The following is a 16942-nucleotide window of genomic DNA, read 5'->3' on the forward strand; positions in this document are numbered from 1 at the left end:
GGGCCACTGGGAAGGAGAAGTTGGTTTTGAAGGGAGACAGTGACAGGGGATGGCAATGGGAAGATGGAGCGCTGGCTGGGTGGTGCTTGCCCAGCATGCATGAGGCCCAGGGTGATTCCCAGCAGAAAGGGAGAAGGGAAGGGAGGGGAAGGGAAGGGAGGACTCTGCAAAGCTATGCAATCATTGGAGAGGACTCCTCCTTGGACAACCTCCAGATGTTGGATGAAGCATTTTGGTTTTTGGTCATTTTGGCGGGTATTGAATCCGGGGCTGTGCACACGAATGTGCTCCACCACTGGGCGCACTCCCCGCCCATGGTGAAGCTATTAAGTGGATCATTTTGATGGACCTGAGATGCTGGGTGGAATTAAGGAATGGAGAAAGTGGGAAGTGGGTCATGAGGGATAGGGCTCAGAAATTACCAAAGACCAAGGATGGCTTTTGATCATCAGAGACTATCATAGGACGTTTCAGATCAAGCTTAATGAAGTTGACCTGGGTGACATCAAGATGAACATTCCAAGACTCTGAATCCGATGATCTCCCTAGCCTTGGGGGGTTCAGTGACAGCAGCACCGTTAATCAGTGGTGCATGGGGGATTTCTATGTTGCATAGAAGTTCAAAAGGTCCCTCCCTATTCAGGCTCCATGCCTTTGTAACACCATGAGCGAGCCACGTCCTCAGAGGGATCGAGCTGACATGACTCCTCTCTCTCACTGCTACTTCTCCCCCAAATCCCCAGACAGAGCCCTTCAGTATGAGCTGTGTCTGGGAAGCAAATCCTCAACTTCCCAGAACATCCTACACCATGGCTTCTCTGTCTCCTCCCCAGCCCGCGTGACTCTGGTCGACCAACATCTCCCTTGGCCTTTCCTCTCTCCAGCTCAGAACCCTCCCTGGAGCCAGATCTTGTCATGGGTCATTCTTGGTGGGGAGACAGGGAGGGAGTGCATGGGAAAGAAAGGAAGAGTCTTTTCCCTGGACAAAGCCCGATTTGTGAAAGTGGACAAGTTAACTTCTAAAAATATGCTCAAGTTCACTAATCACCAGGGAAATAAAAAGTGAAACCCAGGATACCATTTAAAAATACATCCAATTGTCAACCAGGTTGGTCATCGTGTTGACAAGGCTGTGTAAAAAATGGGAATACTCCTAGACTCTGGGGGAGAATGTCAATATGCACAGCCATTTTGGTGTGTAATTCGACAGCATATCAATGTCACAAATGACCAAGGCCCTCTGATCTGGAAATTCTCCTTCCAGGGGTATAACTGAACAGAAGGAAGCCTGTCTGCACCTTTGAGGAGACATGATCTCTGTGGATCCCTTCCCTTCCTCACTCTGTGTTTGGTTGTAGTGATGTGCCCCACCCACTAAAGCTCACGTCACTGAATGGGGCTTAGGGAAAGTTCCCTCCCTGGTCCACTCTTTCCTTTTTTCTAGTGTTTGGAATTTGTACACGATGCCTAGAGTTCCAGTTGCTATTTGTGACCTGGAGAAGAAGCACTATATGCCAAGGAAGATGAAAATGTGAGGAGCCTGAGACGCTCATGCCCCAGAGAGTCCCCCTTCCCACCTGACCTGCTTCCCTACATGTGGTTTTGGACACAAGAGAAAAGAAGCCAGTAATTGTTCAGTCACTGTGATTAGGTCTTTCTCACTAGTAGATAAAGGTATTTGTTTTCTTTTCCTATTTTTTGGTGGGACTCTATTTTAGACTGGCAAATTATAATTATAAAAAATAGTGGGATTTCTTGTTAATATTCATACATGCACATAATAGAATATAGTTCCCCTCAACATCCCCCACCTTCTTTCCTCTTCTCCCCACTTCCCTCTACTCTATTGGTCTTTCAATGTTTTCTTTTTTGGGGGAGAGGGGGTAACCGGGGATTGCACTCAGGGGCACCTGACCACTGAGCCACATCCTCAGTTCTATTTTCTATTTTATTAGAGACAAGGTCTCACTGCATTGCTTATCACCTCCCTAAATTGCTGAGGCTGGCTTTGAACTCGAGATCCTCCTGCCTCAGCCTCCCCAGCTGCGGGATTGCAGGTGTGAGCCACCGTGTCCAGCAGTCCTTTAATTTTCAGGAGATGCTCCCTCCTCTACGTCTCCGTTTTTTCTCTCAGCTTCCATATATGAGATCCCTGACTTTCTGAGTTAGCCAGGTTTATTTCTAGCTGATACAGATGTTTATTGTGACATTGCTTTAAATAGAGGAATGACATGAACAGTCTAAGTGTCCCTGGCTTCTGGAAGTTCCTTGAGGTTTTCAAGACCCTTCGAGTCTCAGTACAAGAAAATCCTTACATTGGGCCTCTGCTCCTTAAAGACACCTGGCCTGGTCACTCTTGAGCACATTCCTCTCAAGTTGCTGGAGACCCACATTTGTAAAGTGACTATTTCCAATTTCACAAAAAGAAGACCCACAGGAACTAAGAATCACACATCTAAAACCTTACATTTTTTATTAACAGAACTCAGGAAGTGGCAGACAGATGATGCAACACAAAGATAAATTTGCTCACTTACCATCTAACAGGAGAAAACAACGTGTTTGTTTTTTCCAGGCAGTGGGAGGAGGGGGGGGGAGAGGCTGGGAGGTCACAAACAGGGCGGGACAGGGGAGGGGCCACATCTCACCTGGGTCCCTAGGAGGCCAGGGAAGGCTGTGAAGGCAGTGATGGACCCTCTGGCAAGCCTCTGCTGGCTCCACACCCAGATCCTGATGCTTCAGTTCCTTCCTTTTCCTGGTGAGTAGTGGCATAGGGGTGTGTGGGGGGGTGGGGTGTGTGGGGGGGGTGAGTATGGGTGGATGTGGGTGTAAGGCAGGTGGGAAGGAGCTAGGGCTTCCCTGGACTCAACCTCCAGATTCCCCATGCGTTTCTGAAGGCTGAAGTGAGGAAAAGGGACTTGGGGACTCTCTGGGAGAGCGCCAGTTGCCCCCTCAGGCAAATCACTGTCACAGGCTGAGTGGCTCCTTGCCTGCTGAGGCAAAGGACCCGGGCTTGAAACACAATGATGTTTTTCTGACACCAGGAATAATTCATATTGACTGTAGGAAATTTGAAAAATATGACAAATGATATAGAGATGAATAAAAAAAAACCATGTTTCATACTTCACAAAACTAAATACCCTAGATACTCTGTGTACTCCTCCGGGTGAGTTTTCTGTGCTTCAGTATATTTTTCTGACTTCAGAAGACAATTATTTGCCAGGCTGTGCTCAGTGGCAGCTGCTCTCTTGAGAGCAATGTCCTGAGCATTTGGTTTCTTGCTGCTTTAGCAAAAAAGAATGGGAAAAAATTACAATTTACAATGCAAATTTACAATCATTTTCTTCCATTTATGACCTACCCAGTCCTCCAGCCTACTTCCTTCCTCTACTCCTAGACTGAGAGGTAGGATTGCCTCCCATGAACCAGCCTGACTCAGTGTCTCCTACTCTGCTCTGGCTGCAAAACCTTGTTAGAATTGAAAGAGGGACTGGATTCTGCAATCAGACCCACTGGGTCCCTACTCTGGTTCTGCTACCTAGTGTGCATAAAATCATGGACATATACCCCGGGACAAACAGGTGTGCCTTCTGAGATTGTTACCTCAGCAATAAATTGGCCCTCCTAAGAGTCACCACTGGAGGAGAGGAGGGGAGCCATTTCCCCTACCTGAGCCTGGGAGTAGAGGAGGGAAGCAAGATAATCCCTAACCCAAGGTGCTGTCTGAGACATTAAATGATGGTGCACATTCTGATCACTGTGTAACATAGCAACTTAAGTGTGTGGTGTTATGTACTTCTCTATCTTGGTGAAAACTTGCAAATGGATTAAAAAAAACAACTTTGATTTATAATGGTGATTTTATCATGATCCAGCAGTTTAAAAAGAGACAAGATTTTCCTCTGGGCACTAAGGGGTTGTGATAGCACAGAGATTGTGTGCTTTCCTGGACTTTTCATTGTACAGCAATGGAGCATAAGGTGTTCTTATGCATTATAGACAGTTTTTAAGTGACTGAAGGCTTCTAAATAGTCTGTTGGATGTGTCAGAAACGTTTGAACATTTAACATGTTTATACCTTTTTTTTTTAATGGTATTTCCACCTCTGGGGTTTAACCCCAAAGGGGGAAAACAATGTCATGCACTCAAAGCTTCTGCATGAAGACATTCATTGTGGTCTAGTTACAGTAATGAAAAGCCAGAACCCAAAAAGAGGGTGATAACACCTTGTCAAGTGACATTAAGGTGGTGAAAAGATGGCTTTAGTAAGTGACTTTGGTTGGGCCACTGAGTTTTCCTGAGATGAGAAGATGGAAAGGACTTGGTTAGAAGGAAGGACAGGAATAAGCATGTGTTGAGCCCTGTCATATGCAAGATCTGGACTGGGGTGTTACAGACCTGATCTCATTCCAGCCTCACACACCATGTGTTACCTGGGATGTTTGGTCAAGTATAATGAATACAGGAAGGGACAAGCACCAGGCACAGGAATATTGGCTGGGAATCTGGCTTTATACTTAAGTCTTCTTAACCCACAAAGCCCAAGTTTTCAATTCTGCCAATGTTTCAACTATATCAACACAGGAGCATTGAAGTAGCTTAGAAATCGTAACCTAGAGCTTATATATGGGCTCAGTAGATCCATCACCCCCATTTAGCATTTGAAGGAATGTGGGCTCTGAGAGGCTGATCAACCTGGAGGAGATCAATTGTAGATCTAATAGGTTTCACACTAGGATTCCAGCTGCCCCCAGACCATGTGCTGCCTCTGTGTGATCTGGCTGTGAAGCCAGGTCTTTCTAAATTCATGCCCTTGCACTTCACCCCTGATCTTCCTCCCACCTTTCCCACCCACAGGACTCCAGCTCTATTAATTCAAGGGCTGTGGGGCGGGGTGGGGGGCAGAATCCCAAATGGCCCTCTGCTATTGGAAAGAACTTCTGTCCTCATAACTCTGCTCTCCCTTCATCTGCAGCCCCGAGGGAAGCAATTCCATTTATATCTCAATAGGAAACAGCTCCCTAGTACCTTCCTTCCCCTGCGTGCCCTTTCCTTTTTCTACTCAACCAAATGATATCATTTTCCTGTTTGGGTCATGGGATTTGGGGGGGGGGGGTCAGTGGTTAGTTTGGGAAATCCTCCTCTCTTCTTTTTTTTGAAATTTATTTTATTGTTATTTTCCCATATTTTTTATTGGTGCATTATAGTTTGACATATTGATGGGATTTGTTGTTACATTGTTGTAGGGACAAACCAGGCAAGGCACCTAAGATAGCAGGAAACAGTTTTATTTGGCTGCAGCCAGGTTCAGAGGGCACAGCTTTTGCTATAATCAATTAATCCCCTGAACCCCGAGTTCAGGGAGTTTCAGAGTTTTATACCTGGCATGTAAGGGGAGGGGCTCAGAAGTTCCCAGTCTGCAGAAGTTCACATAAAAGCAGCATTTTCTTTCACTGTTTTGGGCAAGTTAACTCTTCAAGAACAACACCTGAGAAGGGGGGAGCTTCTTCCCTTTCTTTCCTCCCCTGCCAGCTGTTACCATGGAGCCCAACTGTAACTTATCTTAAAAATGTAGACATCTCTGTGAAGCCCAGATCAAGGCCAGAGGCCTTGTTTGCACATTTCTTCAAAGTACTATACTGGATACATTTGTGAAAAACTAGTAAGGGTGTCCAGCACCTGGAGTGCTGGTATCTTCCCGGCCAGTGGCCAAGTAAACAGAGCAACAGGAAAATAGGAAGTTTATCTACAATGGACTCTTTCTCAGAGATTCTTTTGCAGACAGTCCTAAAATCAGCCATGGTGAAGAGGGCTTTTCTGTGGAGAAAGGGGGGCCACTTCAACATGTTCGTGTAGGCACAAAATGGATAAGGATCTAATTGGGCTAATATCACTCCCCTTCATCTCCCCCTCCCTCCTTGCCCCCCGCCCCTTTGTCTCTTTCCTCTACTGATTTCCCTTTGTGTTTTAGGGGATCCATCCCCCACTTTTGTTTTCCTTTTTCCTCTCTACCTTCTGCCTATGAGAGAAAACATACAGCCTTAACCTTCCTCCTTTGACTTATTTCACTCAATACGATGGTCTCTAGTTTCATCCATTTTCCTGCACATGCTGTAATTTCATCTTTCTTTAGGGCTGTATAAAACTCCATTGTGTATATAGACCACACTTTGTTTATCTATTTGTCCATCCATGGACACCCAGCACGGTTCCATCCACTCTTCTTTTCTTGAGATGCTGGTTAACGTAGGCTGGCTCTGTTGTTCTGCCATAATGATCATCACCTTGCTGAGAAAATGGCATGGGTGGCCGAGCCTTGAACACAGGAAGCCACCTCGACCTCCAGCTGCCTTCTTGGGTTTGTGCCATGGATTCCCCAGCAACCATTGAGGGTGGAAGTCCTGCAGAGGAGATGCAGCTGCTTCTGCCTTGCCTGCACATGTGTGCTTGGTCTCACCTAAGCAGATGGAGGCCGGTCATATCTAAGCTGCCTGGAGCCCTCTGTGATGTGGGAGTGCAGGGAGGTGACTCCAGTGTCTCTAGTCACAACATACTTTCCTTCCTTTAAATATTGACAAAACAAATTGTCCTTTTGAGCCACGATGAACTCATTTCTGTTTGAACTGAAATGACAGATTGAGTGATCCTTTGTCGTTTATTTTTTAAAAAAGAAATTAAATTTGCATTTTTATTTTATTTTATTTACTTTTTTAAATTAAACTTTTAAAGAATACAGCATGACAGACTTGGGCTGCGGATGTAGCTTGATGGTGAAGTGCTTGCTTAGCATGTGCCAGGACTCAAAAAATAAATAAATAAATAAATAAGAAGAAAAGGAAAGGAAGGAGAACTTTTGCTCAGGGAATGAAGCCACTAGAATGTCCTCTATCTACAAACCTCCACAGACTCAGCTGCTACAATGGGGGAAAGACACATCTGATGGGAAAGAAGCATAGGCCAACATTTTCCATATGAGTAGCCACCAGAGAGCACAGTTTAAAACTACAACAAGACGTTGACACCACCACTCCACAGAAGGACTGAAATAAAAATAATGGCAGCGCCAATTGATGGAGAGGATGCAGAGAATCCGGATCACTCAGTTGCTGATGGCAACGTGACACATTGCAGCTTCTCTGGAAAACAGTGTCACTGTTTCTTACAAAGCTAAGCCTGGAATTGCCTCTTTAGTTATATATAAAAACATATAAAAATGTAAAAAATATAAAGCATACAGTATTGTATCGTAGTATTTATAATAATAATAATAATAATAATAATAATAATAATAATAGTTATTATTATTATTTTGGTGCAGGGGATCCAACCCAGAGTTTCTGTTCTGACATTTAAGTCCCTGGTCCATTTTGACTTGATTTTTGAATGTGATGTAAACATATATCACTATAAACATCCTCTTAGTACTTCTTTTACTGTTATTACAGTTTAGAAGTGAGACAGTGCAAGAAGGTTCAGAGGTGAAATGATTGGGTTATGGGAGCCTCAACCTTATGAGTGCATTAATCCTCTGATGGGGGTTAGCTGAGTGGTACAGTAGGCAGGCAGAGTGTGGCTGCAGAAGCTGGGTCATCGAGGACATGCCTCTGGGGTACATATTTTTGTCTGTGGTGTGAGAAGTCCCTCTCTCTGTTTCTGCTGCAATGTTCTAAGCTGCTTTCCTGGCCATGATTTCTGCCTCACCTTGGGACCTGAGGAATGAGTTGGCCACCTAGGGACTGAGACCTCTAAGACCAAGAGTCCCCAAATAAACTTTTCCTCCTCTATGTTGTCCTTCTCAGGTCTTCTTGGTCAAAAGCTGATGGAAACTGCGTATTCCATGTTTTCATCTGCTTAAGAATTTTTTAATTTCCCTTTTGATTTCTTCAGTGACCCAATGGCAATTCAAGAGTATGTTGTTTAACTTCCATGTATTTGTACAATAAGGTTTGATTTATATAATTGGGTACTCCTGTGTTGGGGGCATGCATCTTTCTAAGTATTATTTTCTTTTGTTGAATTAATCCCTTTATCAATATAAAGTGGCTTTTTTTAAGTTTTTGGTTTAAAGTCTATTTTATCTCATATAAGGATAGCTACTCCTGGTTGCTTTGGGTTCCATTTGTGGAACTAGCCCTCCACTAGTGAGTTTTCTGTAGGCATCGTATAACTGGGTGTCTTTTTATGACTCATTCAGCCACTCTGTACCTTTTGATTGGGAATTTAATCCATTAATATTTAAATTTATTATTGATGAGCAAAAATGTTACTTGTGACATTTTGTTCATTATTTTCTGGTTATTTTGTATATTATTTGATCCATTCTGTCTTTATTAATTTAATGCATTTTTTTAGTTCCAAGACTGTTCTGGGAGGTGCTGGAGATTGAACACAGGCCCTCATGCTTGCTAAGCACACAGACTACCACTGAACTGTACCACCAGAACAGTTCTGAGATTTATATTTGGTTCTTTTTCATAATCTATCTCTCTGCTAAACTTCTCATTCATATCATGGATTATTTCTCTAATTTGATTTAGGTGTCTGTCTATATTCTTTTGTGTCTCCTCAAGTTTCCTTAGCATTATTCTTTTGAATTTGTTACCAGTCGTTTCATTAATATCCTTTTCTTTGAGGTCTCTTGCTAGAGACTTACTATTCCTTTGGAGGTGTCATGGTGCCTTGTTTTTTCTTGTGTCCCTACACTGATATTAGTGCATCTGGCGGATTGACTAAACCACTGTCATAAGTGGTTTTTGTAGCAAAATCTTTCTCCTAAAAGACACCTCTTGGGGTGTCAGTTTGACAGGGGGTGTTGACGGTGATTCAAGTTTGGCATTGTAGTGTGGTCTCCCTATAACTTCTTCAGCTGTCATCAAGAGCCCTGGACACTGTGCCTGCAGCAGTGGAGTCCATCTGTCTCCAAGGTATGTGCAGCTGTGGTGGCATCTCGCAGCCCAGAAGGTGTGGTGCCCACAGCAGTGTGGGTCAGTGTACATTATGTGACCACTCTGGCAATGGGAGTGGTGGTGCCAGTGACAGGGAAGATGGTGGACATTTCCTCATATCACTAACATGAGCTATTCTGTGAAAGGGGAAATGGCAGCCCCAGTGGCATTGGGGGCATGGAACACATACCCATAGACCTAGAAGTGGCATGGGCAAATGGGTGGTCAGTTATAGGAGACAATGGAGGCAGCAATTCCTGGAGAAGAATGGACCCCAGGTGCCAGGGACAAATGCCTTTGTTTCTCAGGTCTTGTAGGCAGTACCCTCCTGTCAAGCTAAATCATCTGTCCCTGTAGTGTAGGGCATTGCATGGGCTTGGTGGGTAGGGCACAGATGCAATGCTTGGCCTACTTTGGTCTGTGAGGCTGTGGCCTTCATGCTGGTGTGGTAGAATGTCCGGGGATCTGCAGAAGTTTCTATCCATAGAGAAGTAGGAATCCCATAGTGACTCCATTCTCAAGATAGCACCAAGCAACAGCTGCCTGGACCGCGGGGTTTGGGCAGTAGACAATGCTGAATTTCTGCCCTGAAACAAAACTACTCTGTGGGCTCCAGGTACCTCTCATAACTGGGGTCCAAGACTGTGATGACTGTGTATCTCCCCTATAGCCAGTGTTGCCAGTGGCCAGAGTGTTGAGACTCCTGGGACTCCCCAGTTTCTCTCTCTCCCGAAATGGGAAATCTCTCTGGCAAAGAGCTGGGACTGCTGTTGCTCTGGGCTTTGTCCCTGCCTCTCTGCTGCCCTCCCAGGACAGATGAGGTTCCCCTCTCTCTCTTGCTGAGTTCCATTGCTCTCCCTTAGCCATCAACTCAAAATGCAGCTAGTCATTAGTTGTTTTGTTTCCTGTGGAGGAGGTGAACTTGGGGCACCTTTACTCAGCACCTTGGAATCTCTCTTTCCATGGGTTCTTTTTGTTGCTGTTGTTGTTGTCCTTTTTAGATATACATGACAGTAGAATGTATTCTGATGTATTATACATACATGGAGTATAACTTATTCTAATTAGGATCCCATTCTTGTGGTTGTGCATGACGTGGCATTTCACCGGTGGTGTGCTCCTCTATGGACACAGGAAAGTTAGGTACCATCATTCCACTGCCTCTCCTGTTCCCATCCCCCTCCCTTCCCTTAACCCCCCTTTGTCTAATCCAATGAACTCCTATTCTTTTCTCCACCCCTCCCCCTCAATGATTGTGTATTAACATCCACATGTCAAAGAGAACATTTGGCCTTTGGTTTGGGGGACTGGCTTTCCCTTGCCATAGTTTTAAGGTATGGAGGGATATTGAAACCCCCACCCCTTTTTCTCCCTTTGCTTCCTTGGTCATGCACTCCCCACCATGATGGCCTGTCTCACCACAGGCTCAAAATCAATGGGGACAAGCTACCAGGATCTGCAACCTCTGAAACTGCAAGCCAAAATAAGCCTTCACTCTTCACGAGTTGATTTATCTCAGGTATCTTCTGCAATGAAAAATTAACACAGCATTGCTTCATTGTATACTATTTTGTGTTTTCTTCACTTTACATACCTCTTTTTGGCTTATAATAATAAAAAGTGATTTATACGTAGTTTTATGTTTGCATATCTTTAATTAACATTATTATAAAATGATTTACATCAACACTGGGTAATAAGAATTCTTTAAAAAGAATTTTCTCATGTGGACAATAAAGCAAATTTGCATTTGATTATAAAAATTGAGGATAAAAAGAGTATTTAATAAGCATAACACACATAAGAAACTGATAAAAATAAAATGAATACAATATAATTTCATTTATGAATAATGATGCAAAAATCCCAAATAAAAATAATATCAAACAGCAAAATAAAAGACTACATTAAGTGGGGTTCATTTCAGTAATTCAAGAACAGAACTCTATTAATGTGTTGTTAATTGAAAAACTGAAAAACACGATATATTCAGATGCTGAAAAGAAAATGATAAAATTTGACACTTTGTTTTTGAATAAAAAAATTGTTAAAAATCATATATACTTTTGTAACATGATAAAATATGATATCCTTAACCCAAAAAAAAAATGAATAATGGCGAAACCATTGACATTGTAGTCAGGAACAAAGTAACTATCATGTTATCATCACTATATTTAACATGGCTTTGGAGGTACTAACCAATGTACTCATGCAAGAGAAATGAATGAGGCATAAAAACTGGAAAGAAGCAAAATTTACAGTTGTTTGTTGATAAATATGGTTATTCACCCCAGAAATTCAAGGGAATGAAGTAAAACAACTATTACAAACAGTTGAGAAATTGAGTAATGTGGCTTAATATATAATTATAATATATAATATATAATTATAATTATATATATAATTCTTCACAATCAAACAAACTATACTGAGGAGAAGACTCTATTTACAATAGAAGCAAAATTGAGAAAACATCAGAATTTCAACAAGACGTACCTTTTGTCTTTTGTACTTTATTCATATGTTATGTAATAAAAATAAAAGGGCTGGACTAGAGGTGTGGCTCAGGGGTAGATCATGTGCTTAGTTAGCATGCACGGGGCCCTGGGTTTGATTCCCAGTGCCACCAAATGTAAACGCTAAAAAGTAAAGGGGTCTGTGAATAACTTGAATTCTGGGAGGCCCTGAGACATTAAATTTACTGTGCTGAGAATCACCCAGTAGGCAGCAAACTCAAGAAATGTTCCCTCTCACCCTGGGCTGAAGTGACCTGGATCTCCATCTACAGGCCTCATGGGCCTGGCCAGTCAAGGCCCACTCCTCTCTATCTTGGGTAGTGGGCTTGACTATGATGTTCTGGAAGTCCTTCACCCAAGGCCCATCTTCCTCAAAGGCCTTCCATCCCAATTATCTTCATGAAAATGCTCAATCCCCTAAGGGGGGTAAAGCCGGCCAGAGGTCAGTGATCAGAAGTCTGGCAAACTGCTAAAATGTCTGCCTCTCCTACTTTGAAGTTTAAAAAAGCAAAATGACTGCTCACAATCTGTAAGTCAGAAAACTTTGGTACATTTCTTAGTCTGTTTATGTTGCTATAACAAAGTACCACAGACTCAGTAATTTATAAAGAACAGAAAATCATTTCACACTGTTCTGAAGACTGGGAGTCCAAGGTCAAGGCCCCAGTAGGGCTGCTGGCCCCCTGGTGCTGCATCCTCCAGAGGGGATGAACATCAGCTTTGTCCTCACATGGCAGAAGGAAACAGGGCAAAAGGGATGCCTAATCCCACTCATGAGTCTTCTCATGAATTTTAGGGGAGACACAACCATTCACGTCATAACAGAGGGGAGCCCAAGGGAGAAGCTCATGCTGCTTTGCTATCTCAGTGGGATGGATCAAGAAGAATGGGGGTCTAGGAGGGATAGCTGAAAACTTGGGGTGAAGAGTGAGGGGGGGACAAACTTTACCAAGGCCTGTCATCGTCCAAGTTCACTCCTGATCTAGGTGACCCTTTGGGTTTTGGGCTTTTATGGATCTTCTCATAAACAGTGTGGACTGCCGGAGTCGGCTTGGGGGTCTGTACAAGGCAGATGTCCAGGTTATCCTACAATTCAAATGGGGGTGAGAAGGGGGCTGGGTTTGCTTCTCAGAACCAGATACAAGAGCCAGTCAAGCGACATCTCTGTGGGCTTCTCCAGCAGTGGGGAGTTCTGCCTCTCAACCCTGATAACACCCCAAAATGCAGCTTCACTCAGGCCCTCTCTTGAATGCCACTTGCTCTGTCTCCACCGGGATGCTTCCTGTGTCCCTGACCACCAGCCACCTCCACACTGAACCTTTATCCCTGCCTTTGATGCACCCCCTAAAAGAAAGACCCGATCCATTTTCTGGCAGTTCTGTTCCAGCTCCCAACCAGGACTGGAAGAATCTATCAGGCACTCCCTTTAAACTACTTTTCTGACTTTGTCTCTTATTTCTTCACTAATTACTTCACACTATATTTTTCTCAGGGGCTTATCCCTTTCTGAGCAGGAAAAATTATCCCTGCGAGGTGTCGGCACCCTGTGATACCCTCACTCTCACTAGAATGCAGATTCTCTGAGGGGAAGGACTTTCATTGCTTTGGTGACTCCTTCAACCCACATTAGAACGGTTCTAGGAACACCTTAGGCACTCAATAAATAATTGTTGAACAAATTTGTAAATCACACTGACTACTCTCAAGGAAAAGCATCAGCTCAGTGTCAGGCATTATGTTTGCAATCCACATTTTTTAAAAGAAGAAACTGAGGTCCAGGGAAGTAAAGTAACATTTCTACGGTTAAACGAAGTCAGTGTCCAAGCTGGGTTTCATGCCCCTCTCTGCTGACTCTGCTCCTTCATGTCCCATTCTGTGTTCGTTCCCCTGTGTCCTGGAGGGTATTCATTTTTCCCAGAGGGCAGAGCTCCCCAAGGCCAGGAACTGAGGTGACTGCAGGATAGGGCTAAGAACTGGAATTGGATGTCACCTGATTTGGCTTTCTCCCCCCAAAGCCATTAGTGCCCCTCTCCTGTGGTGCTCTGGTAGTGGAGGACCGGGGCTTAGGTGGGAAGGAACTATTTCCTGAGTCCCCGAAGGCCCCAGTCAAGTGGAGATATAACTCAGAAGGGCTGAGAAGGGAAGCAAGTGTGACAGACACTGAGGCAGTTGGGGCCAGTGGACAAGCACCGGGCTAGCAGAGAGGAGACCCCTGTTCTGCCTTGTCCTGCCATGGTCCTCTGGATAAGTCCAGTGATCTTTCGGGGTTCCCACACTCTCCAATATAAGTTGCTGGGACTGGACCAAGGAATTTCTGGGTCTCAAAGATCTCGAGTCATTCGCTCCTTAGAGAAGTCAGAGGATGGGCGGGGAGAGGAGCCAGCCCCTCGCTATCCCTGGGGTGCAGACTGCAGCTCCACTAGCTGTCCTGACTCACCCCTTAGCCCAGTGTTTCTCAAGGTGTGAGACCAGGAGTATCAGCGTCACCTGGGAGCTTGGTAGAAATGGAAATTTCGAGGTCTACCCCAGACCCACTGAATCAGAAACTCAGGAGTCCATTCTGCCAAACCCTCCAGAGAATTCTGCCACCCACTCAAGTTTGAGAATCACTGCTTCTGGGGATTCCCCTCAGGGCCCTCTCCTTCCCTGGCTCAACCTGTCTCCCATCTTCTCCTAGGTGGAGTCGCTCCATCTGAGACCACGGCACCAACTTCCAACTGTGGGCCAGTGGCCAACAAGGTGCCCGCCCAGGGATACTTCATCAGTGGGGACAGCATATGCAAAGGGGTGGCATCTATGGTGGGATCTCAGGCAGGGAGAAGAGGGACAGGGGTCAGAAGAAGGTGGCTCCTCAAACCCTTGTGCTCACCCTGCTGGGACCCTGCTTTTACTTCCTCTGGGTCTTGAGCTGACGGCAGAGTCCCACCAAAGCCTCGACCATTTACACTCGGGCCTCTCCTCTGGCCTGCATTTCAGCCTGTGGGTGAAGAGCTCCTCCAGGGTTCTAGGACAACTTGCTCACTGCCAGGCTGTGCGTCCTTGAGTCAGTCACCTCCCTTGGCCTCCCTCTCCTCCTCACTGGCGGTGAGAATCTGAGGCAACCATACCGCGGATGTGGAGATGTATGTGCAAGGTGACCTCCCTTTGCACCACAGCTCCCAGCATGCTGTGGGCCCTCAGACATGCAGCCACATTGTTCCAGGCAGGGAACAGACCCAGAGCCTGACAGTGGGACAGAGTGTCCTGGACATCCTGGGACTCCCGCCTCTGAGTACATGTCAGCTGCCCTAATTCAATTCCCTTAGACTCACCTCAGTGGGCCTCAGGGGGCTGATCTCTGCATAGGGAAGGTCGTGGCTGTCAAGTCCACCAATCTGCGGGTCATCAGAGCCTGCTCTAGGAGGGGCTTGGGGAACAGTTGCTGTCATTGAAAGCGTGCAATTGAGTGATTCCCTCACCAGGCCCAGGGCAAGCTCATTGTTCCCAGGCTGTAAAATCGGGGCCCAGACCCTGTCTTGTTCCTGCCACCCTTGGCCCTTCCTCACTGGGCATGCACCACCTCCCACCCTCAGCTCTGCTCCACCCCAGCTGCTGCCAGGAAAGTGCCTCTCTGCCCATGGACTTCTCAGGCTGCCAACTGTCTCTAGGGCCGCCTGCATCCACTGCCGCTCCCCAGCACCCCCATCCCTCAGTGTCTCCCAGCTTCTACCTCTCTCAGTCTCCATCTTCTTTCTCTTCCAGATCCACACTCCAGCCCCCAGACTCACCACCAGAACCATGATAAGAACTCCTCTCCAAAGCCATTTGCTCTGAAAAGAACCTGAGGTCAAGGACAACCAGGTGTCAGATCTGTTTCAACCAGGAGTGGAAGCCAGGGAGAGGATGGGGGAAAACATGACCACCCAGGCTCCATCTGTCTCCCAACTTTGCTGCAACCCGAAAGAATGTCCTTTCTCGTACTCTGTCCAGTGAGTGGCCAGTGACTCTTTCATTTTTCTGCTTCCAAGTCTTCTGTCCAATCGCAGCCAAACCTCAGAGGCTTCCTCTACCTAGAGTGGCCATGTACATCCTGGCCTCTCTTTTCTCCTTGCAGACCTCCAGAAGGAAGGTATATGGCAAGAGGGAGGGGGTGGAAGGATCTGGATCTACACACCTCAGAGCATGTTGTCCTTTGGGTCTGTGATGAATTTTTTAGACTATCACAAAAACACTCCTATTCATCCTTCAAGGCCCAGCTCAGTTGTTCTCTGTCAGACCTTCCCCAACTCCTAAGAAGTTTCTCAGTTTATTTTTTATTTCCTTGAACCACTCTTTATATTTGCCTCAACTTCAGCATTTAACATCTGGCTTTCTATTTAGAAACAAGCCAGGTGCAGTGGCACATGCCTGTAATCTCAGCAACTCGGGGGGCTGAGGCAGGAGGATCACAAGTTCAAAATCAGCCTGAGCAACTTAATGAGACCCTGTCTCTCAAAATTAAAAAATAAAAATGGCTGAGGATGTATCTCAGTGGTAAAGCACCCCTGGGTTCAATCTTTGGTAAAAAGAAGAAGAAGGAGGAGGAGGAGGAGGAGGAGGAGGAGGAGGAGAAGAAAAAGAAGAAAATATTCATATATGTGTTTGTGTACTTAGAAATTTCTTCTTCCTCATTTTAGTATGTATTATCCAATAATTATTGATTGATAGGTTTACATAGATTACCTCTTTCAAATCTCACAACAATAACTGTGGAGTAGGTAAAAATATTAGCCATCTTATAAATAGAAAGGCTTAAAAATTATGTAATATATCCATGGTCACACAGCCAGGATGTGTCAATGTCCCCACTGCACTGTCCTTAGGGAGAAGGGGCTTATCTTGTTTTTCACATGTACCATCCACTCAACATATAGTATGTACTCAGTGCAAGTCTGTGGATTGAATCTAAGTGGAGGAGTAAGAAATTACAAAGAAGAGATGTGAAGTCCCCTCGAGGGAACAGGCAGAGTCAGGAAGACAATGGTTGAACAGGGTAGTGACTGATAATCATACCTCCTTTTGCACAACCACTGCCCCTACTGTGCAATTCTGGGAAGGTGGGAGGGTTGGTCTTTATGAAACATGGCTCCTTTATAAGAGCTAACACACCTTGAAGGCCTTTTACACAGCCCAGGTGAGCCCGAAGGCTGACTCTGGGAAGTGCACTGGTTAGTCATGGTGGCTGCAGGTGCTCATGCTGTCCAGAGGGCGCTGACAGTGGCTTACATAGTCAGAGATGTTAAACATCCTCGAAGGAGATGTCTGGGGTGCAGACATTTGTCTGGGGGTGGGGGTGGGCACTGAGGGTTCACCTACTCCTTGAGTCCTCCCCCTACCTTGCTTGGATTCTGATGACTAATTCAGCCTCCCAGGCTCTATGATACTGGGAACTGGGATGCCCACATGCCAGCCTGTTGGGGTTTAGATGTGGTGTCCCCTAAAAGCTCACGTGTGAGA

At 45.3% G+C, this 16942-nt stretch overlaps 1 protein-coding gene across 3 annotated transcripts in view; it reads right to left on the reverse strand.

The window, feature by feature from the left end:
- Positions 1-10737: 10737 nt before the first annotated feature.
- Positions 10738-16942, reverse strand: part of LOC124077540 (SLAM family member 9-like) — a 44538-nt gene continuing 38333 nt past the window's right edge. The window contains exons 4-6 of one of the 3 annotated variants that reach the window (XM_046421989.2): positions 15177-15287; positions 14779-14873; positions 10742-12553 (exon numbers count right to left, since the gene is read on the reverse strand). In XM_046421989.2, coding sequence (XP_046277945.1) covers positions 12413-12553; positions 14779-14873; positions 15177-15287 — 347 coding nt within the window. In that variant the 3' untranslated portion in view covers positions 10742-12412. Of the gene's footprint in view, positions 12554-14778; positions 15288-16942 lie in introns of all 3 variants that reach the window. The other 2 variants (XM_046421987.2, XM_046421986.2) reach the window with 2 other exon arrangements.

Source organism: Marmota monax, unplaced genomic scaffold (assembly GCF_021218885.2).
Source record: "Marmota monax isolate L192 unplaced genomic scaffold, Marmota_monax_Labrador192_F-V1.1 WCK01_AAM20220418_F8-fsc00108, whole genome shotgun sequence".
Taxonomy (NCBI): Eukaryota; Metazoa; Chordata; class Mammalia; order Rodentia; family Sciuridae; genus Marmota; species Marmota monax.